Below are 23312 nucleotides of genomic sequence, written 5' to 3' on the forward strand. Positions count from 1 at the left end.
CAGGAAGGAGCAGAAGGAATCAATATTCCAGTCTCTCGCCTTCCACTCTGCAGACTCTGGCCTCCACCTCTCACTTGCCAAAGCAATCCAGAAACCAGCACTCCAGGGAATTCAACCCATAAAGAGGGCAGTCACCCAGGCACAGAGCAGAACAGTGAAGGGCAGGAGGTAGATCATGGGAGCAAGAATAACTAGCACAAATCAAGTTTTAGTCTCTAAGTGTTTAAACAGAAAAGATAGGGAAGGAGAAAAGGTAAGAGAGAAAGAGCCGTGAGTGCAGCAGACATATGAGCACATACACAAGAAAGGAAGAAAACAACTGATAGAGTCTCTACACAAATTTCATAATGTATACAATACTACAAAGTAAAAAGCACATAAGAAAAGTATAACACAATAACTACAGAATCTCTATAATACACCACCCATTTCTACTTACAAACATGGAGAATCCAACAGACCAATTAACAAAATGATATGAACAGATTGTTTTCAAAAGAGAAAATACATACAGGTTAGTAGACATATGAAGAATCTTTAGTCTCCCTGGTTGTTAAAGAAAGAGATATTAAAAACAAAATGATGCCTGACCAGGTGGTGGTGCAGTGGATAGAGCATCAGCCTGGGACACAAAGGACACAGGTTCGAAGCCCCGAAGTTGCCAGCTTGAGTGCAGGGTTGCTGGCTTGAGCTTGGGATCATGGATATGATCCCATGGTCACTGGCTTGAGGTCAAGATCGCTGGCTTGAGGCCAAGGTCACTAACTTGAGTAAGGGGTCACTGGCTCCAGCCCCCCCCCCCTCAGTCAAGCACACATGAAAAAGCAATCAGTAAACAACTAAGGTGCTGCAATGAAGAATTGATTCTTCTCATCTCTCCCCCTTCCTGTCTGTCTGTCCTTATCTGTCTCTTTCTCTGTGTCTCCCTCTTGCTAAAAAGGAAGAAAGAAAGAAAGAAAGAAAGAAAGAAAGAAAGAAAGAAAGAAAGAAAGAAAGAAAGAAAGAGAAAGAAGAAAGAAATCTGTTTCTCCTATTAAATTATCAAGAAAAAAATGATAGTTTTTTTGTATGTATATTAAGCCTCACAGGCAAGAATACAATGAAATGGGTCTTTCATGCACTGTTAGTGGAAGTGTAAATTGGTGCAGTCTTTCTGAAAATCAATTTAATAGTAATTTCACTTCCAACATTCTGTCTTAAGGAAATAATTGGAAACATAGATAAAGATCTAGACACATGGGTATGTACAACAGCTTTAATTATAACAGACAAAAAGGAAATAAATGTCCAACATTAATGGAATGGTTAAATTACACAGCATCCTTTACATCAATTTTTATGGAAGCATTAAAAATTATGTTTACAGTGAGGTGTTTTGTCAGATGCTAAGCAAGAAATCAGTTTGCACAATGTATGTATCATATGATCACAACCATGTTTAAAGATTAAAGTAGAAGAAAAAAGTCAAAATGTTAATAGTTGTTTCTCTGAATAATGAGAATATGGTAATTGTTTTTCTTTTGCCTTTTTATGCCTTTCTGTACTTTCCAAATATCCTAAAATGAGGATGTATTCATTAACATGTATTGAATACCCAAATTGTACCAATCATTGTCTTGGGACCTGGACATACAAAGCTCATGTAGCACAGTCTTTGCTTCAAGTTGCTTATAATCTAGTGTCTTATTTTAATAGTATAACTTCAAAAATTATAGAACAATAAAGCTGTTATTGATTTAACTAGAATAAGTGAGAGGTAATGTCCCATCTATTTTTCATTTGGTGTCTTTTCCTCACACCACCTTTCCAAGCCAACAGGAATCCTGGCTGCTTAACCTTCAAAAATATATACAAAATCCTGTGCAGGGTAAATCAATAAAGCTTTCAAAATAAATAAATAAGAAAATATCTTTAAGGCCTTGGTGAAGGCAAAGGATTCTTAAACAAGACACGTGTGCTAACTATAAATGGAAAAAGATAAATTTTACTAAATTAAAATTAAAACTCTGTTCATCAAACCACGTGATTAGAGAGTGAAAACACAGGCCACTGAGGAGAAGAAAGTTTTACTATTCATATATGACTCATATCCTGAATTTCTAAAAACCTCCTAAAAAGCAATAAGAAAAAGGCAGACAACTCAAAAGAAAAATCAACAAAGATTTGAACAGGCAATCACAAAAGGATATCCAAAGAAACATTGAAGGTTTCTAAATATTAGTTATTATGAAATGCAAATTAAAACCACAATGTGACATCACTACATCCCAAATTAAAAGGCAGGTAGTCGTGAATGTAGACCAAGATATAGAGCAACTGAACTTTTATACACCTCAAGTGATAGTACAAATTGGTACAATCACTTTAGAAAGCCACTGGACAGTATCAACTGAAGCTAAATATAAGGGAACCCCATGATCCAGGAATTCCAGTACCGGGTACATATAACCCAAGAGAAACATACGCAGATATTCTTTGTAATCACCAAAAACTACAAGCAATCCATATGTCCATCAGACAGTAGAATAGATCAATACAGTATCGTATACACATATAAGCAATACTTACCCACATTAATACAAATAACTACAACTGCGTGTAACAACATTTATAAATAGCACAAGCATAGTATTAAGAAAGAGAAACCAGACACAAAGGGAAGATACTGCATCGTTCTCCTCATATGACTTTCAAAACCAGCTAAACTAATTTATAATGCTAGAATTCAGGATTACTGATTATATTTGGCAAGGAGTGCTTGAAAAGGGGGAGAGGGTAACTTCTGGGGTTCTAGTAATGATCTGTTTTTTAATATAGCCAGTGATTATACTGATGTGTTCACTTTGTGAAAAGCCATCAAGGCATACTTTTCTGTATGCATGTTAAACCCAAATTAAAAGTTACATGGAAAAAATATTAATATTAAAAAAAAAAAAAGTTACATGGGATATAGGTATATATGTGTGTGACATATATATCCAAACATACAGGCACACACATATGTAAAATATAATGTTGGCCCTGGCCGGTTGGCTCAGCGGTAGAGCGTCGGCCTGGCATGCGGGGGACCCGGGTTCGATTCCCGGCCAGGGCACATAGGAGAAGCGCCTATCTGCTTCTCCACCCCCCCCCCTTTCCTCTCTGTCTCTCTCTTCCCCTCCCGCAGCCAAGGCTCCATTGGAGCAAAGATGGCCCGGGTGCTGGGGATGGCTCCTTGGCCTCTGCCCCAGGTGCTAGAGTGGTTCTGGTTGCGGCAGAGCAACGCCCCGGAGGGGCAGAGCATCGCCCCCTGGTGGGCAGAGCGTCGCCCCTGGTGGGCGTGCCGGGTGGATCCCGGTCGGGCGCATGCGGGAGTCTGTCTGACTGTCTCTCCCGGTTTCCAGCTTCAGAAAAAAATAAATAAAATAAAATATAATGTAAATGTATCTATTTATACACATACACACATATATATATATTTCATCCAACATGTCCCCACACTCCTGACCTCCTCTATTCTCTCCAATCCAAAACCACTGCCAAGCTGTTTGCCCTAACTCCTCTGTAGCAGCCCTACAGTTTTCCCCAGTAGCCAGAATAATTTATAAAACAGAGGCCAAGTCATATCTGTCCTTGGTTCATAACTGCTAGTAACTTCACATGTCAATCAGAATGAAATTCTCAGAGGAGACATATACCGCGGACAGCCTATATAAAATAGTCTTACTACCCACATTGTCACTTCTATTCCTGTACCTTGCTCTAGTTTTCCTTATAGTTTTTATCATTTTTATCACCTACAGACGTACCAGTTAGCAGGTTACTTATTTATAATTGGTCTTTCCACCACTAATATATAAGCTACCTGGAGAGGGGACTTTATCCTTCTGCTTTATAGCTTTAAAATCTAGAATAGTGTCTAGCATAAGGTAGACAATGAATGAATGAATGGATGAAGAAAGGAACAAATGAGATCATTAACAAAACACATAGGAAATAGCAGAATGCATATGTTTAGCCTTCTTTTATAGATTAGGAAACTAAAAGAATGGAATTACATTAGGAAACAAAAAATGAAGTTACTTCCTTGCTGTTTTCAGGAGCTCAGTCAGGCTCTTCTTCTCTCTCCCTCCCCCACTTCCTGTTTCTCCCTCTGTCCTTCACCTCTGCCATACCTGCACATGCACACATGCACGCACACACAGGCATAGGAACAAGGACAATGGGATAAGGACGAGTCTTCTGACTGATGAAAGTAGGAATGTAAACTACCCTGTTCAAGACAATTTATAACCACTTTACTCACATCATAGTCATAAAGTATATTTGTTATTATATGTATGTGTGTGTGTATACTTACGGAGACTATACAGTGTGTCCGTAAAGTCATGGTGCACTTTTGACCGGTCACAGGAAAGCAACAAAAGACGATAGAAATATGAAATCTGCACCAAATAAAAGGAAAACCCTCCCAGTTTCTGTAGGATGATGTGGCAGCATGTGCGCATGCGCAGATGGTGACATAACACCGTGTAGACAGCGGAGCAGCCCACAGCCATGCCAGTCCCGATGTGGACGGTACAGAGGAAAGTTCAGTGTGTTCTGTGGCTCGTTAAATTCGAATCCGTGACCAAAGTGCAACGTGAATATCGGCGCGTTTATAACGAAGCGCCACCACATAGGAATAACATTACTCGGTGGGATAAGCAGTTGAAGGAAACCGGCAGTTTGGTGGAGAAACCCCGTTCTGGTAGGCCATCAGTCAGTGATGAGTCTGTAGAGGCTATACGGGATAGCTACCTAAGGAGCCCTAAAAAATCTGTGCATGAGCCCACATCGAACAGCAGTGAATATGTATGAAACTGGGAGAGTTTTCCATTTATTTGGTGCAGATTTCATATTTCTATCGTCTTTTGTTTCTTTTCTGTGACTAGTCAAAAGTGCACCATGACTTTACGGACACACTGTATAATCCTAGTGTTCAGAGTTAAGTTGAGATAATGTCCAGATTCATTACATTGAATTGGAAATTTTTATGTGAGACTTCTTTTGGGGGTAGATGGCACATAATAGTACATGATATGCATGATAGTAAAGAACCTATTATTTTTCTTGCCAAAAATACAGTATATATATTTGGGACCTAGGGATGCTCCCTTTGGCATTTGCATAAGAAAAACTTCCAAACAAAATCAAAACATTTTGTTGGGTCCTTCAACAATCAAAAACTTTTAAGGTCCTTGAAGATGAATTTTTTGGGTAAGTGAATATGTCTAGAAATTGAGATTGTTTCCATCAGAAGACTCACCTGCTTGTTCTCAGAATGAACTGTAGAGCCCCACAGAGCAGACAGGGGTGTTTACGACTAATTTCTGTTTCTATGTAGCTATCAGTTACCTTTTCAAAGGGCTACCCAGTGGGATTTGCCTCTTGGCAGCTTGTCTAAAAACTAGCTAAATGTACAAATGTGTGTGGGGAAGGGGGAGAGGTCTAGTTTGGTTGACAACCTAGTTGACTTTTCACTTTTGGGTGTTTTGTTTTTTATAAAAAGGATAGTTTTAGGCCCTTTTTGTTATTAAATAGCTGACTACAAAGTTTTGTTGGTTTGTTTTTCTAATTGAAAAAATGGGAAACTTAGTAATAAGACCCTAATATGTGCTCAACTGCCAGTGTTAAGTCTTCTTCACCTCCTCCCCGTTGGAAAGAAGTTAAGCATAACACCAAGCCATAACTTTAAAAGCAAATTAAATAATAAAATGAAGTCCAAATACATTGAGTATAATGAGGCCAATGCCAGAAGACCGTTTGTTCATCAAGTAGTTAATATCTTTTAGTGAGCAGAAAATGATGGTTAAAGGGAGTGAAGGCTTATACTTCTGAGTGCAAAATAATTATTCATGTCCGAGGAGAAAGCAACGCCAAAGTTTATTTTGAAGCTCAGATCAGGAGGAGATAGTATGAAGCAATGAGTGCCTGTGCATGACTCCAATGGGGGAATTGTGGCTTCATCTTGACCCCTCGAGTTGGGAGCTGTGTAACCTAAGGGTGGTTACTTAACCACTCTGACTCTCAGCTTCCTAACAACGTAAAATGAGGATGATAAAAAACACCTACCTTGCAGGGCTCCTGTGAAGATTAAATGTGGTCTTAGTTCTAAAAATGTTTTGTCGCCATAATGTTATGATAATGTATAGGATTATTACTGTGCTTAAATAATTCATTGAGGCCCTGGCCGGTTGGCTCAGCGGTAGAGCGTCGGCCTAGCGTGCGGAAACCAGGGTTCGATTCCCGGCCAGGGCACACAGGAGAAGCGCCCATTTGCTTCTCCACCCCTCCGCCGCGCTTTCCTCTCTGTCTCTCTCTTCCCCTTCCGCAGCCAAGGCTCCATTGGAGCAAAGATGGCCCGGGCGCTGGGGATGGCTCTGTGGCCTCTGCCCCAGGCGCTAGAGTGGCTCTGGTCGCAACATGGCGACGCCCAGGATGGGCAGAGCATCGCCCCCTGGTGGGCAGAGCGTTGCCCCTGGTGGGCGTGCCGGGTGGATCCCGGTCGGGCGCATGCGGGAGTCTGTCTGACTGTCTCCCTGTTTCCAGCTTCAGAAAAATGAAAAAAAAAGGAAAAAAAAAATAATTCATTGAATATTCTTCCTGCCTTCTCTTGACCTCCTAAAATCACTCTAAGGTTTAGCTAACATGAGCTGTCATCCTTGAGGTCTGTCTATCCACTGTTGTAGATTAGATATTTTAGGATTTTTTTCATGAGCTTAATGAAAATTTTTTTCATGTTCCATTTCTGAATTGGCTCACTTAAACCTTCAGAATAGAACTATGGCCTTCTCTGAAATTCAGATTATTAATGCTGTCTATATATGAACAAGCAGTACCCTGAGACCACTTAGGGTAAGGGAGATTGGAGATGGAGATTAAAAAGTGAAGAAAATCTCTTCCTTCTCCATCGCAGGATGCGCCATTGTTTCATTTTCCAAATAATTTCTTCTCTGTAATAGAAAAAGAAATGAACACTATTCTATGCCAGCCAAGCACTGTGCTATGCATTATTCATATAATCCCTACAACATACTAATATATCCTGTATTAGTATTGCCATTTATAGACAAGAGCACTATATTAGAATAATTAAGTAGCTTAACCAATGTCACATACCAGACCTGCCTAATTCATTTCCCAGTATTTTTCCATTTGTCGATTATTTACCTCTTACATTTGAACTAACTTTGCATGTCTGTGTTTGCCCTTCTGAATCTTTATACTTTCATCCTTGGTGTGCCTGTAATGAGTAGGATAGAGGCCTATAATGAAGATGACTAAGGCGTGGACCCTTACTTAAGGCACTACTATAATCCATTGGCAGGAAGATGACAAGCCGACAAGCCTCTATATGACCTGGAAGAATTGAAGAGGTCCTTAGGGGATGGAGTATCAGTCTCTCCAGCTGTCACATGGGAATAATATGCTACCTTACACAGCAGTTGTCAGAATAAAGTGAAATGCTTACGTCAAGTGTTTGGCAAAGACCCTGACTCATAATAAATGCTCAGTATATGGATTCTATAATGCTGCCAATCAGTCCCAGGATAATAACTAGGAAACAAAGCTAGAAAAATAGCTTGGCGCCAAATTTTGAAAGCCTTGAATTGAAGTCTAAAGGGTTTGGACTTTCAGCTTACTAAAAGCAGTTGTGCCAAGGTCAGTCATCAGTCTGAAAAGAAATGAAAGCTGATGCTATTATTCCACATTACCTTTCAAAATTCATCATAAGTGAGATGGAATCATAAGTTGGTAGAAATAGTTGGAACTAGTTTAAAGGACTTTTGTATTTGATGTACTAAAAGGAAAAATGATATTTTCAAATTTGATGCCCTATACTTTTTCTTCCACAGTAATTAGTGAATGCCAAAGGCAGCAACTGGAGTCTGTGAGCTACTCCTCTCGCTACGCTCTGGGCCTCTTTTATGAAGTTGGCACGAAGATTGATGTCCCTTGGGCTGGGCAGTACATCACCAGTAATCCCTGCATACGCTTCATCTCCATTGATAATAAGAAACGCAATATAGGTCAGTACCCCCATTATTTCCCTTAAATACAGTAACAATGGTGGGTGTAGATCATGAAAAATGCTGTTTAATTGAGTGTTGCCATTCTGCACAGAGCAAGCATTTAACTCAAGCCGCAGGGGATAAAATTTAATGTCTCATTTGGCCAATAATAAAATACGTAGTGAAACCAGCAAAGTTTTTCAGAAGATCATTCACAGCATGGTTTGTATTACTGAGTTCATGAAAATAGTGTTAGAAGGTTTAAGATTTCAAAATGGCCTAAGTTCTATGCTTTAATATGGATTCATCTATATGCAAATGTATTTCTCAACATTTGTTTCTTGATGGGGGTTGTTTTTTGTTTGGTTGGTTTTGTTTTTCAAATGTGGTAAGTACTGCTCTTGTTTCTACTTCCCAGGCTAAAAAGGTGCATTTTACAATGTTTTGAAAATCTTTTACTTTAATACAATTATACTTATTAAATTTTCTTCTGGGAGACTACATAAAATGTCTTTGTGTACAATGTAACTAAATGATAGACAAAATGTTTCATAAGAGCTTTACTAGAATGGGATAAAATCTGCACTCTACCCTTTTTCTTGAAGACAGTTACAAAAATTAGACTTGAATTACAAGAATAAACATAACTGATTCATTTCAGACATAAAGGTGAACATGTATTCTTATTTGTAGGATTGTGGTGATCCCTGAGATACTGCTCTTCGTGGAATAAACTGTAATCTAGAATTACAAATTCTTGAGAGGGATCATCATTTCAATCTGTTATGGTGTTTTATGATGCAGTGATGGATTCATTGAGCCATTAGTTAAAAGTCTTGCTTGATAAAATCACCAACTAATGTCTCGTGGCTTGCCAGACTGGGCTAGAGCGTGGTTTTATATCACAGCACATGATCTTAGAAAAATGTTTCTTTTATAACTTAAAACTCCCTGAGGGCTGGACTGTTTATGTTAACGTGATACCACATATATGTACAATCAGCAGTTCATGAAATGCCCTGTAACAGCAATGTACTAATCATTTTTAACTCTACAGCTGCTTTGTTCTAAGAAAAGGAAAATAGCTCTTGATCGTTTCATGTTATATGTCATGAATTAGACACTGTTCTTTGTGTATTGCTTCAAAAGACATGATATCTGTTAGGATATATTCAACAATTTATAACAGAAAAAAAAAACATGTAAACTGTTTACACAATATAAAGATACTTGTTATATTATCAGCTACAGACTGAATTCATACGTTGAAGCTTTAATCCTCAATGTGATAATACTTGAAGATAGGGCTTTTAGGAGGTAATTAAAGTTAAGTGAGGCCAGAAGGGTGAGATCTCAACCCAATAGGATTGATGGCCTTATAAATTGAGGGAGAGAGAGCTGCTCACTCTCTCACTACCCTTGTGTATACGCAGAGGAAAGGCCACGTGAGGAGAGTTACTAGGTGAAAAGGTGAGCTGTCTGCTAGTCAGGAAGAGTCCTCACCAGGAACCAAATCAATGGGTACTTTGATCACGGAGTTCTCAACCTCTAGAACTGAGAGAAATACATTTCTGGTGTTTATGCCACCCAGTTTCTGATATTTTGTTATGATAGCTCAAGCTTATTGATACATTATCTAAGAAGAAAAAGCAAGGGAGGCTTCAGGATTGGTTGATTCAAAAACTAAGCAATATCTTCAGGGACCTAGCATTTATCCTTCCCTGCTCTCTCTTCCACTCTCGACTTTGCCATCCTCAGAGGACTGGTGGCAAGATGGCAGTAACTGTTGGAGTCACATCCAGGCCCAACAACATATTTAGGAAGAAGAGGAACTATGACTGTCTCTATCTATTTCTAAGAATCAAGGAAATCTTTCCAGAAACCCCTCAACTGACTTCATCTTGTATCTCATTGGTCAGAATTGGGTTACCTGACCAATCTGAATGGAGTCACTGGTGAGGCGGGGGACAACTGTGATGAGCCTAGTCAAATTAGGATTTGTATACTAAAACTGGTATTAGGATAACCTTTTCTTTAGTCATCTGAGGGGTAGATACCTAAATAAAATAGGGTTTAGTTAAGAAGAAATAACAGAGTAGTGAGTGCTGGGTTGGCAACAAATAATGCCTATTATCTTCAAGTAGAGTCACATCTTATGTGGGAGGCACACAAGGAGAACTGTGTATATTCAAAATTATCTTTGAAAATCCCTTAAAACAACATGACATTTTGGAAAGTGATGTAACTTGCAGTAAATTTAGTATTTTTCCAACATTCAATAGATTTCAGTTTTTTTTGTGTGTGAGGCTAGATGAAACACTTGGTTTGCATTTATAGGACAGAGTGATATTTTCGACTGTGAAATGCACTGAGGAAAGAAAGAAATAGCAGTCACACTTCCTAACAGATTAAATTCTTTTTGCAAATGGAGTCAGTTGGTGGGTGAAAGCGCCAACACTACACAATGTAGTAGCAATTTATAAAATCAGAGTTATGCAAATTTGAAATAGTATAGCAGAAAAACATTAATACATTCTCACACAATTGGCAACATTTGAAATAATGGAAATACAAAAAAATATTTTAGTGTTAACAATCACACAATTTTAAAGTTTAAGGGCCAGGTCAATTGGAAACTGTGTTTTTGCTATTTAGCCCATGATGGTGCCACTTCTAACAACAAAGAAATACCTGCATTTCTGTGTCAGTTTTATGGAAAATTAATCTTGGATTATGCAAGTTTTAAATTATGGGAGGTCTTTAGTAATGGCGGTCCTTAACATCTTATCTAACTGCTTTGCATTTAAACTATTTTTTTCTCACTACTTGGGACAGGATGCTAAGTGTGTCCAGGTGAATGCACATAATATAAGTGTCCACATGCTGTGTAATTCTACTGTATTTTATTGACGGTGATATTTAACCAGACCAGTAAGGGTTGTCTCTTTATGTCACTAACACTCTCCTATACCCACTCTTATTCAAGGTGTTTGATTGAATCAATAATTCATATCATAATAGACAGACCTAACTAATAAAGATGAAAATTTGTTTCCTGTCAAGATGGGTCATAAACAAGATAGACAAAGGTTGGCAGGGTTGGGTCTACCCAACTGTAAGGTATTTTTCCCCACTGAGGAAGAAGGAAGGGCATAGCCACCAAGTGTGGAATAGCAAAAGCTTTATTTAGTAGAGCACTTCACGGACAATGTTCTCTGGTCCACGAGACGGGGCCAGGGAAGTCACACGGGGCGGGGGGGGGAGGGATCCATGTGGGGTAATTTATGGGGTCGTTAGGGTGGTTGAGTTGATATGACCTGGAGAAATTTCATTGGCTGACAGACAGTCGTTCTTTACCAAAGGGCTCCTGGGAAGTTTCTTTTGGTGCTCATGGGTGTGGGCGGTTCCAGCCAAAGTTCCCAGACCTGGTTCCTCACGTGACCTTCCCCCATTGCCAACCGACCTCATACCAGCCTTGAAGAGAACCAGAGGATAAAGGATTAGTAGCCTAAACCAGACAAAGGTCAAGGAGTAATCATATGTCAGATGTCAGAACTAGGCAAAACATGCAGGAAACCAGAATCAGAGTCTCCTCAGGCAGAGGGGCTAACTTTCAAGATATGCTAGACTCAACTTCAAGGACCAAGAGTTATGGGTATGCCCTGGCTAGATAGCTTGGTTAGTTAGAGCATTGTCCTGAAGCACAGAGGTTGCCAGTTCGATCCCCAGTCAGGACACATACAGGAACAGATCAATGTTTCTGTCTCTCTCTCTCTGCCACTGAAATCAATAACTAAACATTTTTAAAAAAATAGTGTTGGGTGCTAACAAATACACTTAAGTTTCTGTTTCCCAAAATGTGTTTAATGAAACACCAACTTGAGATGTTCTTTGGGAAGGGGTTTTGTCATCAGATAAGTTTGCAAAATGCTACTGACTTTACCCCTAAAGGTTTAGAGATGAAATGGTTTAAACATGTAAAGAGCTTCACATGGCATTTACCTAATAATAAGGCAGTGTCTTTGGTACCTATTATTATAATTAGTAATTCCAGTCTTTAATTTCAGAATTATATTCTCTAATGTAGGGAATCACCCACCTAACCTGGAACCCTCTGTGACTTGGATTGGTGAACTTTATTTAAAAGTCCTGAGTGAATGTCTCTTGGATTCAAACACCAGGAAACTGTGTGAGTGAGTGACTTTTATAGTAAACACAAAGGAAAGCATGCAAACACAAAGGAATGCATAGAAAATTAGCCTAGAGGTTCTAGATTGCCCCTTCCTTTGTGCTTGTTAATTAGCAAAAGAAAAGAAGTACTGACCCAAATTAGCCCTTTCTCCATGTCAGCAAAATGGCCATTAGTCATTCATTTCCCTTATCACCTGGCCTCCATCCCTTGAGGTCTTGTTACCTCTGTTCTGCTTCTGATCAATAAAAGCTAAGGGAGAAAGAAATTCAGGAGGTCTTATTTGCCTCCCTTGGCAGACCTCCCTCTCTTCCTCTTGACAGAAGTTTGTGTCTGTAGTAGGTTTCTTCCACAAGACACTGGTAGTTCCCAGCAGGCTGGAGTACTACATCTAAAGCAAAAGACATATATGAGCCTAATTTAGGTGAATGCAGCCCTCTGTTACTCATGCAGATAGGAATCGGGGCAGCTTGAATAAAATATATAATTTACTCTGAAAATCATTACTCAGAATTTAGCATCTTTCCTTGTTCATCATCTGGAAGTGTTAATGATCAGAAAAGACCAGTAGGCAGGAATCTGAGGAAATTAATACAATCTGTAACTCTAGAAATATGATGGTCAATGACCATAATTACATAGCTTTCAAAATTTCATCAAAAGAAATAATCTATCCAAAAAGAAAAAAACAGATAAACAAACTTTCTCATCACATGGAATTTATACTTGTAAGGACTTTATTGTTAGGATCCTTAAGTAACAAACACTAATATAATATGTATTGCCTTTAATCAGTATTTTACAAAAGATGCAGAAATGTTATTTCAAATAGCTGTTTATTACAATACATCAACTCTTTATAATGAACAAGAACATAATAAGAAATCCTGTAAATAACTGGAATGGGCCAGGGCCTTGAAACCAGACACCTGTGTTGACTTAAGAGAGTCCCTGGTTATTCCAATCAAGTAAATAGCCATGCAATTGACAACACAAAGTGGTCTGCTTTAGGATTTGAATAAATGTAGAATTATTTGTCCTTAAAATTTCAGAAAATGTAATCCAGATAGGTAATGCTTTATAAGTAGAACAAAAAAAAAATTAAAAGGGAGAAGAAGAAAAAGGGAGAAGGGGAAAGGGGGAAAAGAAATAATTTATAAGTATGAAAAAACTGTACCGACTCCAGAAGCAGAGCTCTCAGATAGAATAGCAATCATCCTCTTAAAATGACAACAGTAAACAGTTACAAAGTTTCAAATTCATGACAATATGGCTTTTGTATAATAAATGTAGTCATTTGTAATTCAATTATATTGTCTCTATAAATCTGTTAAGATAATTCAATAAATTGCATTCAAATACTAATTATAAATATCCATCCCATTATTACAATGATGTGATAGAATATCACATGATTATAATATCAAAATTCTAGGATGATCTCTCAGGAAGGAAAAACATATGTGTGTGTGTATATGTGTATACAAACATATATAAATATATAAATTATCTGTGTATATAAAATACATGTGAATATATATGTATATACCATATATAAAATAAATATCAACTTGCTGTCATTTAACTAATAAGCACAGATTATAAGGTAGACTAATCTTATTTCACTGAATATTTGCCACTTCTAAAAACAAAAAATGGATTTTCTTTAGAAAATGACATAACCAGAAAAATGCAATGTAAGGAGAACATTTGCACACAAAGTAAAAACAAACCACAGATTCCTTTCAGCCTCTGGTTTCCCCATCAAGGTATCCTCAATGGAAATGATTCACAACCAAGATTAGCACTGTCTTCCCACTGGCCAAGCAAGTTAACTCAGTATGAAAGTCAGTGCCAGAGATGGAGGGAAATGTCCTGTGGACCATAGTCCTGGGGAAAATATATCTTATGGAAGTTTCTTTCAGAAAAAATTCACTTACAAATATTTGGTTTAAATATTTTTAATTCTAAATTCATTCAGTTTAGCAGTTATTTATAAATATGTATTGAATGCCTCTGTGTGTCAGGCATTTTGCTAAAAACTGAGGATCCATAATCCCCACCCTCATAAAATATAAAGGTTTAATGAAGTCCATTCAAATGAGAATTCTGAAGGACACATGAGGCTCTGTTGAATTAGTAACTTGGAGTTACATAAGAGCCCTCATATATATATATATATATATATATATATATATATATATATATATATGCCAGAGATAGAGGATATATATACATAAATGGATGCACTGATATATACAATACAGAGAGAGCATTAATTCACATTTACAATCAAAACCAGGAAGAGTCATGTTGCCTGGTGATAATATTATGGGCTTTTAAAAGAACTCTCTTTTGGTGAAGAAATGAAAGATAGCAGCTATGGAACATTTAAATCCATGAATAAATAAGAAACTTTAGTATGACTCATTATTTAACTATCTCTGGGGCTGCTAAAAAGTTCAATAGATGCATGTTAGTCACAAAATGTCCAAGAAGGAGTGAGCAAAAGGGTAAAGATAGTCTGGAGTTTACAGCTGCCTGGGATTTCTGTAACTAAAAATAATTCCAAATTACAGATGTATAAAGCACCCACACTAAGAAGTGACTCTTAAACATTAAATTTTCTAAGTCTCTCTTTGTGTCTATATTCCACCGTCCTCTTCAGCTTGCCCTGAGAGTGATGTTTTCATTCATGGTATTGCCTTAACTTGTGGCTGGCAGGCTGAGATTTAGGAAAGACCTTCAGGTTGGCCAATAATTGGTCCAGAGCACAAGAGGCAGATGTGAAGATGACTGAATGTCGTTTTCATCCATTACTATTCATGGAAGGAAAGAGGGAATGAGAATCAGATACTCTTCATGATGAATAAATGTATAGATCCAAATGTACAGGTCCTAGATGAAAGCAACAGAAAAACTGACAAAGATTGCCATCACTTCTGCCAATTGAGAAGGAAAACAGTAAGGAAAAACTCTGTTGGTTTTGTAAGTAGGTGAGGAAGGCCATGAATAGCAAGAACTAGAAAGTGGGCAGAGGTTCACATGTGGAAATGGCCGCAGTCCCTCTGACCTCTCCATTAACAAAGATCATGTAACTAGGTGTATAGCTATTGTCTCATAAAGAAACTGCTGAATTAAATGCAATAATCTCCAATTTCTGGTATTTATAACTACAATCTTTTCAAGAAATAATTCTTTTTTCTACAGAGCACCTTTAGGAGATTAAATGCCAGTTTGGGAGTGGAAGTGAGGAGAGCTAAACTGCTTTGTCTAATTGAGGAGAGATTTTCAGACTTCCTGAAACAATAAGGAGGGCAAGGAACAGAGAAGGGGCAAGAATAAAAAGAATATTAGATGGTGAGAGGCTCTGGCTTGACCTGGGGGATAAGTATGTAGATTTGTTGCATGTTAACTTTATCATTTACTTTGCAACCTCTTTCGCAACAACCTACAACCTCAGTGTAGTTCTGGCTTGAACAAATCCATGGCTGCTTTTTACTGAGGAGTTGCAGTCAAGGTAGTACAGGCACTTTCTGAAAATATCTAGGATGAAATTAGGTAGGAATTTTATGGTTTCTTCAGGTTAGTTCCTGCACAGAATTTTAGAGTTTGTTGGCTAAGCCTTGCATCTGCTTGAGAACCCTATCTTGAATCAAGACAGCACTCCTCATTCTCTGGACCTCAAATAAAGCAAGCTCAACTTGCTGTTTCCATAGTACCTGCAACCATATTAATCCGTTGAGAGAGCTGGAAATTAGGAAAAGGCTCTCTCTCTGGAACTGAATTGTTTTGAAGGATCTTAAAGTCCTTACTGTGGTCTGAAGTGAAGCTGTCAACAGCCTGGCTTGGAAACCATGGCTCAAAATGATGTGCTCTGCTCCACTTCCCTAATAAGTGCCTGGTTTTCATCATTTGGGAGGCATCTCAAAACCTTTGCAAGTTGAGAAGAGTCTTGTAAAGCTGTGTAACTCTTAGACAGATTGTGAGCCTTGGTTTGCAGGAGACAGGAAAGACTTGTTGGGCCAGATGAGAGCTTGAAAAGACTTCATTCTGGTCCTTTTTATCTGGGACCATGACAACACTATTCCAAAAAGGTGCGAATTTTTCTTTGCCTAGAGCTCCCTCAGAAAAGATTTCACCATTTTTTCCCACTGTCAATAGTTCCTCCTCAGATCAATCTAAATGTCTCACGGGCTGAAGAATTGATATGCTGTGTGCATATCAGAAATGTCTGCTGCTTTCTCCAGAATTAGAAGCTCTCTCCTTTGGTGGGAATACATGTCACTATCCATCATACATACTGCCTATCACTTGGTCACTCTTATTCTGACCAAAATCGAAAATAAGAGATAGACACTAACATCAGGCATAATAGGAGTGTGTACCCAGCGCTCAATAAATATTTGCTGAGCCAGTCATCCTTTATGCAGCTCTGACATGCCCTTTTCAGGTCCTGAAATAACATTGAGAGTTAATACTTCAGCACCGGTTACCCACTTAGCAGGCAAGAAAAAAGAATAGCTAGTCAGCAAATTGTTCATCCCTAAGAATATCTCCATATCTATTCCCACTGCCCTTAAAATCATATAAAACAAATGAGCTCTCTAATTGCTGAATCTAGTAGCCATTGAAAAGCACAAGTGAGTTCTTGGCAATTTGAATGATTAGAAGCATCTTTTGGAGGTTCTGTATTATGTTTACAGCATTGGGACTCTTGGCAAACAGGGCACATCAATTCTTTATATAGTATCAAAGGTATTGCCAGTTAAGACCTAGAAGTTTTATGGAACCCTTTTCCCAAAGAGGTACAAGTATTTTCAGTAACCATTTTACCATGGTCTAGGGAGGATACATTTGCTTTGAGTGATGCCCTATAGCACAGATCTCAATTTTCAAGGTTACATAAAAAAAAAAACACAAAAGACAAAAATCATATGGTCCTATTAGTAGATGCAGAAAAGGCATTTGATAAGATATAACATCAATTTATGTTTAAAACACTCAATAAAATGGGTATAGAAGAAAAGTACCTCAACATTATAAAGGCTATATATGACAAACCATTCGCCAATATCATACTAAAGGATAAAAAACTGAAGGCTTTTTCTCTAAAATCAGTAACAAGACAAGGCTTTCCACTTCTATTCAACATAGTTCTGGAGTTTTAGCCAGAGCAATCAGGCAAGAGAAATAAATAAAAGGCATCCATATCAGGAAAGAAATAAAAGTATCATTTTTTTGCAGATGACATTGATCTTATATACAGAAAACCCCAAAGACTCCACCAAAACAAATGTTAGAAATAATAAACCAACACAATAAAGTTTTAGGATACAAAGTCAATATACAAAAGTCTACAGCTTTCCTATATACCAACAATGAAAGTTTAGGAAATGAATTAAAAAAAAAAAATTCCTTTTACAAATGCAGCAACAAAAATAAAATGCATAGGAATAAACTTAACAAAGGATGTGAAAGATCAATACACTGAAAACTACAAAACATTATTGAAAAAAAGTTGAAAAAGACATAATGAAATGGGAAAATATTCCATGTTCTTGGATTGGAAGAATCAACATAGTTAAAATGACTATATTACTCAAAGCAATATACAAATTTAATGCAATTTCCATTAAAATTCCAATGTCAGTTTTTAAAGAAATAGAACAAAAAAAAATCCCCAGGTTTGTATGCAACTATAAAAAACCTCCAATAGCCAAACCCAATCCTGAGGAAAAAAGAATGAAACCAGAGGTATCACACTACCTGACTTCAAATTATACTACAGAGCCATGATAATCAAAATAGCACATTGCGCCTGACCAGGTGGTGGCGCAGTGGATAGAGCATTGGACTGGGATGCAGAGAACCCAGGTTCGAGACCCCGAGGTCGCCAGCTTGAGCGTGGGCTCATCTGGTTTGAGCAAAGGTCACCAGCTTGGACCCAAGGTCACTGGCTTGAGCAAGGGGTTACTCACTCTGCTGTAGCCCTCTGGTCAAGGCACATATGAGAAAGCCATCAATGAACAACTAAAGTGCCACAATGAAAAATTGATGCTTCTCATCTCTCTCCCTTCCTGTCTGTCTGTCTCTATCTATCCCTCTGACTCTCTCTCTGTCTCTGTCAAAAAAAAGAAAGAAAAAAAAACAGAAAAGAAACCCAGCACATTATGGGCAGATATCCAAGATTACACTTCAGAACATCCCACTGTTATCTTTGTGAAGGATAGTTCCTTTTAATAGTTGGTTAAAGAACTGTTTCTAAGTTACATATCTCATGTAACTTAGAAAATATGTGGTAAGTTCTGCAAATGTGCCATTTCTTTGCCACAGTTTAGTGGTTATCTCTTTTTTATATTGCAATGATATTAAAATGAACTGATATTTTGCATAGGAACCTTCCCATAAATGATGAGTTTATATCAATCAAGTATGGTGAGTGATGAATCTTCTACTCTATAATTCTTGATTTGGTGTTTATCATAGATGGTCCAAAATAAACAGTATTATCCAGCATGGTTCTGTGAATACTTTGCAGTGACACAGACCTTGTTTCAAATTACAACTCAACACTTAGAATTAGATTGAACCATATTATATTGCTGTCCTTGTAAATTAAAAATGATCAGATACCAGTATTTTCATGTGATTCAACTTAATAGCTCTGTAATCATGATTAAACTTCTTAATCACTCTAAGCTTCACTTATCTGTACTGTAAATATAAAGTTAGTAAAGTCTTCTAGAAATGTTATAAGGATTGAATGTACCATGCTTGGCACATAGTACCATGCATGGCACATAGCACGCATATAAAGAAAATGCTGTTTTTATGGTTGTCACATATAAATTATTTCTATAGTTTTATTTTTCAGTTATATAAACTTTTTTTTCATTAAGAGTAGAGAAAAGAGCTTTCAATAGTGCAAGTTTAGTTGAATAAAATTATCTTTTGTGAAAAATAATAACACTTATACATAAGGTACTTAAAAACAATATCTCATTACATGAACAAGGTGTTAAACCTAGAGGACATTAGGTTAGATGCCTGGCTTTTTATGCAATCTCAAATCATTTTCTGACTAAGAATAATTCCCAAAAATTTGCACTACAACCTACCTGAGAAGAGTTAGACACTATGAAGTAAGTCGTTACCAAATCAAAGAACTGAGACTAATTCAAGAGTAAGTTTCAAAGTATGACTGCAAAATCTCACCATAGGAAATCGCTTCATCACATTTCATAAGTACTTTATATCAGTTAGCAATTTTAACTCTGTCCAGAATCAGCGATCCATAATTTTATCCGGATGTGACATTACTGAGATTATTTAACTTAAAGGGTCCTTTGGTTTATTGCCAGTGACTTTTTTGTTATTAAGCAAATTGAGAAGGCTTTGATAAGCCCCCAAGTATTATACCTGGCCCTGCTGTTTTTAATGATCATTGCCCCTACAGACTTCATATATGTGCTCATTTAGATAATGAGAAGAATCCACATGTACTGTACAGGACATTGAATTCCCTACATAATATCAATGAATATTAAACATTAGAATCTGAAAAGAATCTATTGCAATTTCATTAATATTTATAACTGATCCGTGGGACTAGGGGAATTCTTAAGTAGAAAATATTCCATATTCATGTTTGTTAGAATGAATCATGAAGGAATTTAAAGCACAGTTTTCTTCACTGAATTAGATTTTTATGAGACAATATACCTAGTTAATTCTTTGTTGTTGATGTTATATATCCTTACATTATTTAATAGAGTCAGAAAAGGCATTTCAGAAACTTGAGCTCAATTGAACTTAATGCACTTTTTTATTAAAAGTAAATGCGAGTGACGTCACGGAAATGGCGCCGTGAGCAGCGCGTCCGACAGATCTCCCTAAAATCTCAACAAATTTATCAACTAGAAACAGAGAAATTTATCCTCGGAGCATTCCGGAGTTCCACACACACACTGAAAGCAAAAGGACTGTTGCTGAGGAGAGAGTACACCTGTGGTGAGTCAACCCACACGTGCAGCTGCCTGCCCACACTCGGGGCGGCAGCCTGGGCGCTGGCGGCCGCCCCAGCATACCCTGAGAAAAAGCACGCGCGCCCCGTGCCACGGTCCCTGGCCACTGGCGTGTGGAGAAACCCCGCGCGCGCCCCGTGCCATGGTCCCCGTCCACTGGCGTGCTGAGAAACCGTGCGTGCGCGCACGCCCCCCCCCCAGCTGCGGTCCGGGAGGGGCGCCAAGGCTGTCTTTCCTAGTCAGGAGATTCTCTCCATGGGCGGGGCACCTCACCCAGCCATTCAAGCTAACAATCAAGCGCTGGGGGGAGGGGCATGCAGACAGCCTGAAATACTTTCTGGAGCACAGCTGTGGATCCAATCACTGAAATTAGCTTAACCCACGAAATCTACGCACCCACGGGGCTCTAATTGATAAGATCTCTCCCAGTTCAGTGATCCAAGACAAGAGGCGTGATATTTTTCAGTGCCTTTCGCTAAAGGGGCGGGGGCAACTTCTGATTGACAGAGCCTCCATATTCACGGATATACCTAACAAGAGGGACTTGGCAGATATTAAGATCCATAAAGCAAACAGCAACTAGTGCTTCTTCTTCCCAGCCAAAACAGGCTACCAAGTGTGGAAAGCCTGGGTTGAGTGGTCCAACTGAATGATAGGCGCTGAACAGTCACCTTGACAACAATTGACTCCCAGCCCCACCTGATTACGCTGGAGGCTCTGACTGCCAGAGCCTTACCCAGAGCCTTGCGCTGAGTGAGGATAGAGTGGGGATTTCCCAGCTCTTTGAGACTCTTACTCCCCAGACAGAAGCAGTGGCAGCCTCATAGCTGGATCACCAGGCTGCTAATTCAGGAAGGGGAGACTAGGAAAGAGACTCCAGGAAAGCAAACTCTCTCATTGTTGGACTTTGCAAACGCCAACAAGCCTTGACTACCAGTGAGACTAAAGCCAATTATATGACATTGCCATAGAATACCATCAACTGCAAATTCCTACCTAAGAGTGACACAGGGGAAGAACCTGGGGTACAGAGTCACCGACCAGGAAGAGGGGGAGAAAAGAAAAAAGGAAGAAGTTAACCACTCAAAATTAAGAAAAATCCACAGACTTTATAACTTGTTCCACTAATTCTTTGTTGTTGTTGTTTCTTTCTTCTATCTTATTGCCTTTATTATTATTTCTATTTCTTCCACCTCGGTCCTTTTACTCTCTGCCCATCTTATGCTACCCTTTTCTTGAACTACACTACCCATGAGTGTTACATTTTATTTCTTTTCTTCATCCTAACTCTCCTTTAGGGTTACACTCCAAAACCCTTAACTCTCACTCTCTCCCCTTTTGTTTTTTTTTCCTTTCCTTTTTTTTCTTCCTTCGTTTATCTCTTACTCTTATTTTTTCCTTTCTACTCATTTCTTCTTTTCTCCTTTTACTTTTCCTCCCACTTAAGCCTCAATCACGAACAAATTATTTAATTTGGGACTCAAGTTTTTGTGGGGTTTTTTTTTTTTGTTGTTGTTCTTTCTTTTTCTTCTGCTTTTGTTCTTGGTTTTCCTCTATTTGTTTGTTTTTGTGGCATTTTGGGCACTTTTTACATTGCTTTTTGACTCACTAGCATTCCTCCCAACCCAAAGTCTCCATTGTATTTAGTCTTCGCTCCACTTAATACAACAGATTTTTACTTATTATTTTTATTTTTATTTTTTTATTTTTTAATTATTGTTTTTTCTCTCCTTTTTTCTGTTTCCCTCTTATCCCTCTCATTATATCTCTTAGTCGACCATCACTTACAAGCAAATCATTTTATGCTTGTCTAAGATTTTCTCCCCCCCCCCTTTTTTTTTTGTATTTAGTAGGTCCCTACTCCCTTTTTTGCCCCTTGAACTCTTCACCCCAAATTAGGCCCTCCATTATAGGCAGTTTTTGTTCCATTTAGCATAATATAATTCACAGGTCACAACGATATTTCCCTAAGGAGGTGAGAGGAGGGGAAGAGAAGAAAGAAAAAAGGGGGAAATAATAAATTATTACTTTTTTTGTGGAGTGTTTTCCTTTTTTCTTTTTTTTCCCCCCTTTTTATTTTTTATTAATTCCAGTTAACACTATCATCAAGACCACCTTCAGATGCCAATAAGAAAAAGGAAATCAAACATTATGGATACAAAAGACAGAGAGGTAACACAAATAGATGTGGAAAAATCTATGGAGAAAAGATTTAACATATTGGAAGCCTTGGAGCCAAATGACAGAGAATTTAAAATAGAAATCTTAAAAATACTCAGAGATATACAAGAAAACACAGAAAGGCAATTTAGGGAAATCAGAAAACAACTCAACAATCACAAAGAATATATTACCAAGGAAATTGAAACTATAAAAACAAATCAAACAGAAATGAAAAACTCAATTCAAGAGCTGAAAAATGAGGTAACAAGCTTAGCTAATAGAACAGCCCAGATAGAAGACAGGATCAGTGAAATAGAAGACAAGCAACTTGAGGCACAACAGAGAGAAGAAGAAAGAGACTCAAAAATAATAAAAAATGAGAAAGCCCTACAGGAATTGTCTGACTCCATCAGAAAGAATAACATAAGAATAATAGGTATATCAGAGGGAGAAGAGAAAGAAAATGAAATGGAGAATATACTCAAACAAATAATAGATGAGAACTTCCCAAGCCTGTGGAAAGAATTAAAGCCTCAAATTCAAGAAGCAAACAGAACACCAAGTTTTCTTAACCACAACAAACCCACTCCAAGGCACATCATAATGAAGATGACACAAACCAATGACAAAGAAAAAATTCTGAAGGCAGCCAGGGAAAAGAAGAATACAACATATAAAGGAAGGCCTATTAGATTATCATCAGATTTCTCAGCAGAAACTCTACAAGCTAGAAGAGAGTGGACCCCAATATTTAAAGCCCTGAAAGAGAGGAACTTTCAGCCAAGAATACTATACCCATCAAAGCTATCCTTCAAGTATGAAGGAGATATAAAAATATTCACAAATACAGAAAAGATGAGAGAATTTATCATCAGAAAGCCCCCACTCCAGGAAATACTA

General features: G+C 38.0%; 1 protein-coding gene across 1 annotated transcript in view; it reads left to right on the forward strand.

The window, feature by feature from the left end:
- The window catches only part of RNLS (renalase, FAD dependent amine oxidase), a 327801-nt gene that overhangs the window by 241856 nt on the left and 62633 nt on the right, over nt 1–23312 (forward strand). The window contains exon 5 of the mRNA XM_066243719.1: nt 7878–8051. Coding sequence (XP_066099816.1) covers nt 7878–8051 — 174 coding nt within the window. The remainder of the gene's footprint in view (nt 1–7877; nt 8052–23312) is intronic.

This window comes from Saccopteryx bilineata, chromosome 9 (genome assembly GCF_036850765.1).
Source record: "Saccopteryx bilineata isolate mSacBil1 chromosome 9, mSacBil1_pri_phased_curated, whole genome shotgun sequence".
NCBI classification, from domain to species: Eukaryota; Metazoa; Chordata; class Mammalia; order Chiroptera; family Emballonuridae; genus Saccopteryx; species Saccopteryx bilineata.